The sequence below is a fragment of the Cyanistes caeruleus genome, chromosome 11, assembly GCF_971803275.1.
Source record: "Cyanistes caeruleus chromosome 11, bCyaCae1.hap1.1, whole genome shotgun sequence".
Classification (NCBI taxonomy): domain Eukaryota; kingdom Metazoa; phylum Chordata; class Aves; order Passeriformes; family Paridae; genus Cyanistes; species Cyanistes caeruleus.
Window position 1 is genome coordinate 5,900,785 of NC_141711.1, and position 10,119 is coordinate 5,910,903.

Below are 10,119 nucleotides of genomic sequence, written 5' to 3' on the forward strand. Positions count from 1 at the left end.
AGCCAGACTCTCTATATGAAAATATCACCTCCAAGAGAGTTATGCTGCCTTGTGTAGCAATTCTGGGCTAGTTAGAAAAACTTGTTTTATAAGGAAAACTGTGGATTCATGGCTGAATAGACTTTTAAATGGAAATGCCCCAAATGTTTTTATGTGGTCTTTTAAGTTCCTCTATTAATGGGGGGGTATAAAGAAATGCCCACCTCAGTCAAACAGATCTTTGTCACTTCTGACTTTACAATGACACTTTTTATTTACAGAAAGGTTGCTTTCTGTTGGTGTTTGCTGGTACCTGTGGATGGAGGACTCCCAGTTCTTTGTGATTTAAGTTCTGCTAAGATGAGGTTGCTAACCCTGGTGATGACTGCTTTGAGGCAGGTTTATCACGGGGGGAGGGTGGGGTTGTTACTTTTTTCCTTAGGAGCAACTCTAATACCAGTTCCACTGATGCTGAGTCTGGGAATCCACCTTTGCCAGGACTGTGGTTTAGAACAAGCAGCAGAGATAAGGGCAGAAACGCTTCATGTTCACCTGAGATCCATCACTGAGGGAGCTGCCCCAGCACTGCTGCACCTGTGGGGTTTCAGGGAGTGGCTGCAAGCTGCCCCTTGGCTTTATCACAAGCTGGTCCTACCCAGCCTTAGCTTGAGGAGCCATCAGCTCCTCCTCTAAGGGAAGGACCACAGGGTCAGGGAGAGCAGCAGCTGCCCCTGGATGAAGCCAGGCATAATTCAGCCAGTACCTGTCTGTCCCAGTCCCTGACTATTGACACATTTGCACTTTGAGACAGGTGGTGAATTATGTTGAGTGCCAAGTTTATTGAAAGCAAAGGAAAAGGGTGTTATAAAATTATAAACTGAGCAGAAGTTTTCCTTTCACTGAAAGGAAAAGTGCTCCAGAACCAACTCATGGAACCAGGGACACGGGGAAGATGGGAATGATCCAATGGGCTCGTTTTGCTGGCAGAAATGTCATCACCAGTGCAGATACAAAGCATATTTGCCATGTTAACATTGAAAGTAATGTTTCTGAATAAAATTAACTGCCTAATGACTTCCACTAAATATGTGAATTTGCTGCTTCTAAGAGGCAATGTGAAAGAGGAAGTATTACTTTTGTGTACAAATTTATTTATTTATTAGAAAATTTGGTACAATGTTGTACATTGAAAAACATGTAAGATATTGAAGTGTCTAACAAACGGCATTGAAGTGTCTTTAATAAAGGTTCATTTATAATATTACGGCTGATTGGTTGAGAGTGAGCTTTTGGGAGTTTCAGTTGAAAATTAAATAAAATTCTAATCCATTGCTACATCTCTTTTTTGTCTTTCATGAAAATGGAGATTAACTGCCAAAGTACCTGCTCTTAAAACTGGGCCACGAGATCCTGGGGAACAGCATGAGGTTCTGACAGCCTGACATGTGGATGGGGTGGAATTTGGGGCTGGATTGAAAAATACAATACAGGACTTCTAAGAAATACACTTCATATATATATATATGTATGTTCAGTTTGCATTACAATCTGGCAAGTCCCCCCTATCTTGGCAGTAAGAACACAAGAGATGAGGGGTGTGTGCACGTGTGCAAGTAAAAACAGGGCCAGGACAACACCAGGCCCAGCTGCAATATTGAACACCTCTGGTGTTCCCAAACCCCAACCCCACCCTAGATGGAAATTCCAGAGGTAGCTTTGGAGATAAGCTTGAATTCCTGCTTTAACTAAAAATCTCAATTCAGTTTTTGTACATTTTTTAAAAATTAAGAATTATGTCCTCATTGAAGTTTTCATTTTTGGTATAAAGCACGTTGTCTGAGAATGCTTAAAGTTTCTTAACACATCTAGGAGTTAACATTTTTCAAAATTGGGAGAGGTTTTAAGAGGCTTGTTATAAACGAGACTTTCTGATGGAGGAGAAAAGTCTGGCTCATTTATTAAATGTGAACAATGGCCGAAGAGAGACCAAGCTAAGCTTGTGTACCCCACCCTTCAAACCAGGATAACAATAAACAGCACAAACATCCTTCTCCAATGAAATAACCTCAGATAGCAGCCAACACCCTGATTTATTCCCTTCCCCAAGTCCTGGATTGGTCCGTTTTGGATCCTCTTTGGGATTGGCCGCTTTCCCAGGCCATGATTGGTCTATAACAGTGTTCATCCTGCTCCAATTGTTTTCTCAAGGCATCGTGTGATTGGTGGATGCTTCTTCCAATCATCACTTAAGGTATTGACAAGCCCTTCATTACCTCATGTGCTGGAATGTTCTTTTCTTCTACCAGTCCAGGCCCTTAAAAGCCTCGATATTTCTTACTAATCCACCATATTCCAATCACCAGACCCCAGCCCAGTCTCAATCCCAAGTCATTAACAGTAATACCAACCATCATCTTGACAACTTTATATCATAATCAGACATAATTAACATTTACCTCTTGTAACTTTGTAACCCACAACATTAATTAACACTTCAGTAATAGCAACTTTAATTAACCTCCCAGGCTTAATAAAAAGGTCACTTATAACAGGCTGGTGCCTGGCCTGAAATTTGTTACCCCACTTCATCCCAGTAATGGGCTACAATTAGGTTTTTTATTTCATTTTGGTAAACTTGAAATAAAACATTGCTGAAGCTTAAAGCAAACAGTCATAGGGGAACCCAGGCATTTTTTGGTCTATTTTACTCCCCAAATTAAAAATGTCCTTTACACCCTGATTATAGAAACCAGCCACCTGCTGCTCTCCCTTGCCTGCTGCCATTCCCAGGTACCTTTGGCCTTCTTGTGGTGCAGAGCTGCTCCACTGGCACAGAGGAAAGGGAATCACTTGAGTTCTGTCCACTCCCACCATTTGGTTGGTTAAAACAATTTGTCTGCTTGGTTGGGTTTTGTTGGTTTTGGTTGGGGTTTTTTATTTTAATTTAAAAAAAAAAAAAAAAGAAAAAAAGTGATGACTAAAACTGATTCTGCAATATTAAATAAAAAAAACAAAAAATGCACCATTTGGACCCAATGACATAAAGATGATTATTTACAGCTCAAGTAATTAAATGCATCAACTGCACTACTAACCCCCTCACCATGTTTAAAGAGCTTCAAGAGAAAATGTGATAGATTTTTAGACTGAGTAATAAATCTCCCTCCCCCCCCAGCCCCTAAAATTGGATGTGATACATATATATATATAGAATGTCATAAAACAGCCTCCAAGTGGCAGGAAGCACAGCTACACCAAGCCATGGTAACGAGTAGCATTACCCACCAGCCAATACAGGACTTGGCTGAATTATGCATTTTAATTGAAGATTATTTTAAAGAATTATGTCCTTTGTTCTGTATGTTTTACTTGTCTGCCAATTATTTTCTAAGTTTTGGCCTCTAAAAAGTCTTCCTGCTCTGTCATGGACGGCAGTGTAATAAAACATCCAGCCTGTGCTGTTGGCGCTCTGGGCAGGGGCTCTGGTGTCACTCGTGTCCCCTGGTCAGGCCCCTGACCTGCTCTGACATTTGTTCTGCCTTTCCCCAGACTCCAAACACCTGGACATTGTCCTGATGAGGGGAACAGCCTCACAGGTAAATTACAGCACCCTAGGGCAGCACAGCAGCCCTGGCACATCGCAGTGTTGGGATGACAGGGACGGAGCGTGCAGGAAGCAGCCGGAGCGCACACGGTGCCACCAGGACGAGTGACATGGCACAGCTCAGTCACAGGGCCCTGTGGCACCCACTCCTCTCCCCCTATGTGAGGAGCTTCCCACTGCAGGAAACCATCACCCACCACAGGCTTTGCCTGCCCACACAAACACCCTCCACAGAAACACCTCCTCAACCACCACTCAGACAAGCTGGTGCTGTAAACCTGGCCCCAGCACCGACTCTGGTGATAATTTTGAGTAATTCCAATAAGGTCTTTTCATCACACTCATGCCCACACCATTTTGGCTGCTGCAGCTTCTGTTTCCTACATGAGAACAGCACCAGAATTTTGCTCTGACTGCCAGCAGCCCCCCGCAAGCCCTCAGGATCCACCCCTACATCAGCAGAATTCTGATGTTCTCCCTGCCTTGCCCTCCCAGCTTCCCTCCCAGGCTTCAGCACTTCCATCCTCCTGCTGCTTCAGCAGCTGAGAGATGAAGACCAAAAGAAGGCAGAGCTCCATGTCTTTGCACAAGCACAGCTGTAAAATAATACAAGCCTGTGCTTTTACTGGAGAAATATGAGTGTGATTAATAAAGCTGCACTGGCTCCCACACAGGAATGCTTGCTGAGCACCTGTAGGTATAAACAGGAATATAAACTTCCACAAATACAGCTCGAATCAGAAACAAATGGATTATTGTCTTTTACAAAGAGCTCTCCCAAGCCGGAATCCTTTCGGTGCTGTTGGAGGGCAGCAGGCTGTAACTCTATCAGCCCCTTCCCCTCCCCTGTTATGGAGCAGGTGCCACTGAATGATGAAAACTTGCTTTATTTCAGCCTTCCCACTCAGCCCCCAAGCCAGAGCTTTCCAAAACACTTCCCCTGCAGGAGTTCTAATAATGCCTTTTGCAGCCATCGTAATTAGCTGTTTACCCCCCAAACATTGCTTTTTTGGCACAACTCTTCACAATGACTTCACCCACTTTCCACGGAGGAAAATTTCATGTTTGGGAAACTGGATTATTGGAGGATTTACTTTTCTCTAGCAGGGAGAGTGGCTCTCAGGCTGCGGGACAGCTGCTGTGAGGGCTGCGGGAGGAAGGCGCTGCTCCCAGCCCGATTCCTCCTGCGGCTCGGTGGCTTCTCCCCAGCAGGAGCGGCCGGGCTGGCTCACAGCAGCAGCTGCCGGGTCTTCTCGTATGTCCCCAGGAAGATGAAGCCTCCCAGGCTGATGGCTGCCATCCGTGGGACAACACCTGCGAACAAGCTGAAGGCAAAGGAAAGGCAGTTGGAGAGGATGAGCGGGGAGTGGAGGCAGGGGCTTCGGAAAACAAAGCCAAGAAAAACTCTCTCTTGCTGGTTTCTTAAATCCCACTCTGCTGCTCACTGAAGGAATCTGTCTGGACTTCCCCAACACAGCACTCCCAAGGCTTGCTGTTTTTAACCCCTCTCCACACTCCTCAGGAAAGGGCTGAGGCAGAAGGAAAAGGCAGGAGACCATTATGGGCCAATGCAAAGGGGAGCTCAGATCCATGCCCACCAAGAGCTGCAGACAGGTGGGAACATCCCCCACCAGCCTCTCTGGGCCAGGGGCTCCCCCTGGCAGAGACAGCCCTGCTCACTGCAGTGGCTCGTTCCCAGGAACACACAACAGCCCTGAGGGAGCAGAAATACTCCATTTGTGGTGCCTTCAGCTGCCACCCATTTCAGGATCTTCATCGTCCTTTGAAATTAACAGGGAACTTATGCAAAGCCAATTGTTTGACACATCTAAACTCGCAGACGGTTTAACAGCTTCAGGACAGGCCAATGTATCCTCCCAGAGGATTACAGGCTTCCTTTGTGGAGAAACCCCCTTCCAGATCTATGGCACTCAGCCTGGCTGAGCTCCACAGGGATCCTGTCCTTGGCTTTCCAAAACACTTTCTGGTCCCTGTGAGGATCGTGTCCACAGTGGGACACTCTAATTCCTCCGGAACCTGGCTGCTCAGGAGCTCCCTGCTCCTGCTGCACAGGGAAACCTCTGGCAGTAATGAGCTCTGCTAAGGAGCCTGGAGCACACAGGCAGATGGAAACATTTTATGGCTTTACTAGACAGCAATTTGGCCTATTACCATAATGACAGCTTTAAAACAGAGTAATTTGTACAAGGCATGTATGGACAGAGCACTGATAGGGCAAATCCTAGGGAGCAGCACACAGCATCCCTCTCCTGCGGAATTAGGGAGCCTCATTACGGGAGCAGGGGCAGACATTCGCTTCCAGAACAGCCCACTCGAGACACAGCTATTACACAAACAGGGGCCCATAACTGAGTTACCCAGAAGCTGCATCCCTGGCAACCCCTATTACTAACCATCACTTCCAAGAATCCTGGCCCTGCTTCTCCCCGTTTCCTGCTCCCACCTGCCACCTGTGGCCTCTCCAATCCATGCTTCCCCCATGGGCTCCCTTTCTGTGTGAGGGCAGAGCTGAACAGCTGCAGGAAGGTCCCAAATCCAAAGAGCAGAGCTCTGTGGCAGGTCTGATCCAAACTGGTCTCTGCTGGGCCACGCCTGCCTCCATCAGCAGATGAGACAAATTGGGTTTATTTCTGCTGGCCCCATCAGAAACCGCTCTGGTGGGCAGAGGTCTGCTGTCTAGTTGGATTTGGTTTGTCTGGAGATTTCACCTGGCACTCTGCCACTCCTCAGCTCCTAACAGGAGAATAACAGGACCCTTGCAGTTACCCTTCATATCATTGAATCATCTAGGTTGAAAAAGGACAACCTTCCAAAACAACCGAGCACTACCCAGCCCACCACTAACCCATGTCCCCAAGCACCAGTTACACATGTTTTGAACACTTCCAGGGGTGCTGATCCTACCACTTCCCTGGGAAAGAGGGTAAGGCAATGCAGCTCAGAGGGGCCAGTGCCAAAAAAGCCACTGTGTGCTTGGCCACAAAACCTAAGAAGTACCCTCTGGACCAAGGAGGTGACCACACTGAGACAAACCACTGCTTTCCTCTGGCTACAGCTCTGCACTGAGCTCTCTGTGTGGGCAGCTTGTGCTCTGCACAGCAGCCAGCAGGGCCTGGCTGTGGGGAACAGCATGGCTGGGACCAGCAGGGGCACAGGGGGTGAGCAGGACTGCAAGGAGAGGACACTGAGCAGGACTGCAAGGAGAGGACACCGAGCAGGACTGCAAGGAGAGGACACCAAGCAGGACTGCAAGGAGAGGACACCGAGCAGGATGAGCACAGGCTGGACAGGAGAGGAAAGACAGGGCCTAGGCCCAGCCACAAGGCCTGTCCAGTGCTCAGGGGAGGCCTTGGGCAGCTGATAAATGGCACACAACGAGCTTCAGTGAGGCAGTTTATAGTGGCTTTTATACCCCATAGCTCCTCCCATGGTTTGCTCTTTGATGGGCTCACGAGTCTCCCCCTGCAGCAGGGTTACCCCACAGCTCAACCTGCAGCTCGGTGCTGGAAGCTTTCTCCCTCTGCTTGGCTGCCAGGTGAAATTCCCCCAAAGACAGGACCCTTCTCTACTTCCCAAAGAGAATTCTCTCCGAGGGGGGTGCCCAGCAACAGAGGCTTTCTCTGTGCATGTGCCATTACTGCTGAGGCATGTGCCCTTCTGGTATTTTTCCACTGGAATCGAGATTCATAATCCATACTTCAACAAATAAAACTAAACTATGTCGAGGGAGTATTATTTCAAAATTAAATCGGTACCTCACACGTGCCAGTTCCACTCTGACCAGGAAGCTCATGGGAGGAACAGGACACCTGGTGCAATACTACCAGCTCCATCCCCAGCTCCACACAGGCCACCTCACCAAGAGCATTTCCACTCCAATAGCCCTCGTATTCCTCAACAAGAAGCTTCAGCCATGGCTTTCAAACACCACTGTCTCCTTATGTGAAAAGCTGTCAGACAAGATGCAAACTCTCTCTCCTGTGAATGATTCCTCTACCCTGCTGGCAAGAGCAAAGAGGTTCACAGATCCTCTCACCCCATGCCTATCCCAACCCCTGCCACAGTCCTGGCTCTCCCTGGACAGAAAGGGATGTGGAATTCCTTGGCATGAAGCAGAGGGATTTACTAGGTGCAGACCAGGAAGCTGAGCCCTGTGCTCTGGTTTTAATAAGGTGGCAATAAGCAATGCGTCTTTCTGCCCTCAGAATTCCTCCTCTTCAAGTACGAGATTTATTAGAGGAGCCATAAATCATGTCATGTTGTAACTGGCCAAAAAAGCCCGACATTTTTATTGGTTTTGATTAATAGATTTATAATTGGCAGCAGGCATGGCAGCCTCTGAGTTTATTTTTCCCAAGACTTTCTTCCTTTTCCTCGCAGCTGACGCAGCTTGGCCTCCTTTACATGTTACTTTTTCTCCAGATCTCTTATTGTTTTGATTTCAACTAAATTGTGTTCCCTTTGGTCCTAGTCCATTGGTGCTATCTTTGGGCAGAGATTAATTCTGGGTTGTTTAGAAAAGGGCATTGCTGAAACACCCTGAAAAGAAGACAAACATACATTTTTACTTTCTGCTGTTAGCTGGGGGATGGGGGAAGTTTCCTCAGTCAAATCCATGCCTCTTCACACCCTTCAGAGCTCAACTTCTACTAACACCAGACATGGCCTCACTTCTTCCAGTCCCTTTCAAAACATGCCTTAAGGGTCCACAAAGCCATGCAGGACCCAAAATTCATCTGCTGCCACATCACCTTGTCTCAGGCAAACCTGAGACAGCCCATCCCTGAGTGCTGCTGGGGGGCACAGCTGGATGCCTTCCTGGAATCAGTGTTCAGGAACTTCCTGCAATTTGTTTTGAATTATTTCCCACATGTGTAGAAAGAGGGTTGAACTTTTATTATCTGGGCAAGCAGAGATCAGATGTTCAGAGAAAGCTGTCCCCTGCAAAGCTGTGTTGTGCACAGTGCTTTGGGCAACAAAGGTTAGAACAGTGTCCTGAAAGAGTGGGAGGGTTAAAAACATAGAGAAAATTACAAGAAAAAGCCCCAAGCTTCCAAAAATCCCTCCACTTCTCTTCCAGGCCCTACTGAAGGAAGCACAGGCTGAACTTCATGGACTGGAGAAGTTAAGACATATATTCACTTTCAGAGGTCAACTACTGGTATAAGACATGCACCCAAAGAGGACAAGGTGGTGTAAACGAAGCAGTGTCAGTAAAAATCAATAATAATTTTGACACCTCAAAAAATTCTAGAAACACTAGCAGAAAACTCCATGTTCCCACACTGCTCCAAGGCCAGGAGAGCAATTCTCTGTCTCAGAACTGGACAAAGTGAGACACCTAAGAAACTAGATGGACATCACCTCAGACTTCCACAGCTGGTCAGAGGAAAGCCCAGAACATTTCCACACCCTGGCTACAGCAGGAAAGCCCCGGAGAGCTGCTCTGTGGCTGCTCAGACCTACTCTTTGTACTCAAGCCAGGCTCAGAAAACTTGCACTTTTGCAATGGGTACCACACTGCAAAAATCCAGGGGCACATACTCAAGGCCAAGGGATATACTCCCAACAATGCCCTTTTCTGTGCTGTTCCCTGGACATTGCCCTCAGCCAGGACCAAGGTGAGGACACTCAACCTCCCTGAGGGACTTGTTGCTCCCTGCCCAGGTGTGCAGCAATCAAAAGGCTTTTCTGTGTGCCAGTATTTAAATGTAAACAGATCCCATCCTCTCACACCCCCTAAAACACACAGAGAACACAACCCCTGAGGTGCAGCGCGTCCTTACCCTGACAGGCCTTGTGTCCTCCAGATGCCACCGAGGGCAGCCAGCACGTTCCCGCTGGCGTTGCTGGAACCAGCCTGCACCACAGAGAAAGAGATTGGAAAGTGTTGGCAGAGGTTTAGTTATTTACTGAGCTCCTGTCCCTGGTTAGCACTACATGACAGGAATTACAGATATCCTAATGATCTCCTTACCCCAAGCACAAGCTTCTCGTCTCCAGGAATGAAAAAAAGGTTGGAAAGTGAAACAGAGGCACAGAAGAACAAAACAATCAAGGTCACAGAGCTGGTTAGTTCAGAACTGGGCACCCAGTCCCTTCAGCTCTACATCTACCAGCTGATACTGTAAGACCTTAATAAAAACCCACTCTCAAAGCACCAAGTGATTTTGCTGCTTCTTTAGATTTAAAAGAAAAAAACCAAAAAAACACGAACCCTGAGTAGTGTATTGCATGTGAAAATTATCTTGAGTGCAAAATAGAGGACAAACAGCAGGACTGGAGATACTTAAATTCCATGTGTGACCTAGTTCATGTGAAATGACTAATATAAACTGAATGGTCTCAAAGCACCCTCATTTCTTTACCTGGTTGCTCAGGAGAGAGGCAGAGATAAATGAAACACAGTTTTTACAGGTTTATCACTGACGCTACCCAAAGACAAAGAAGTTGCAACAGACAACCCAGCAATGACAGATAACACAGCAACATGGTGAGCACAGATGTGACTCTGC

General features: G+C 47.1%; 1 protein-coding gene across 3 annotated transcripts in view; it reads right to left on the reverse strand.

Annotated features, from left to right (window-relative positions):
• Nucleotides 1-1,113: 1,113 nt before the first annotated feature.
• SLC25A26 (solute carrier family 25 member 26) overlaps nt 1,114-10,119 on the reverse strand; it is an 85,284-nt gene continuing 76,278 nt past the window's right edge. For 2 of the 3 annotated variants that reach the window (XM_086845239.1, XM_086845240.1), the window contains 2 exons: nt 9,391-9,464; nt 1,114-4,908 (listed from right to left, as the gene is read on the reverse strand). In XM_086845239.1, coding sequence (XP_086701365.1) covers nt 4,812-4,908; nt 9,391-9,464 — 171 coding nt within the window. In that variant the 3' untranslated portion in view covers nt 1,114-4,811. The remainder of the gene's footprint in view (nt 4,909-9,390; nt 9,465-10,119) is intronic. The other variant, XM_086845237.1, reaches the window with a different exon arrangement.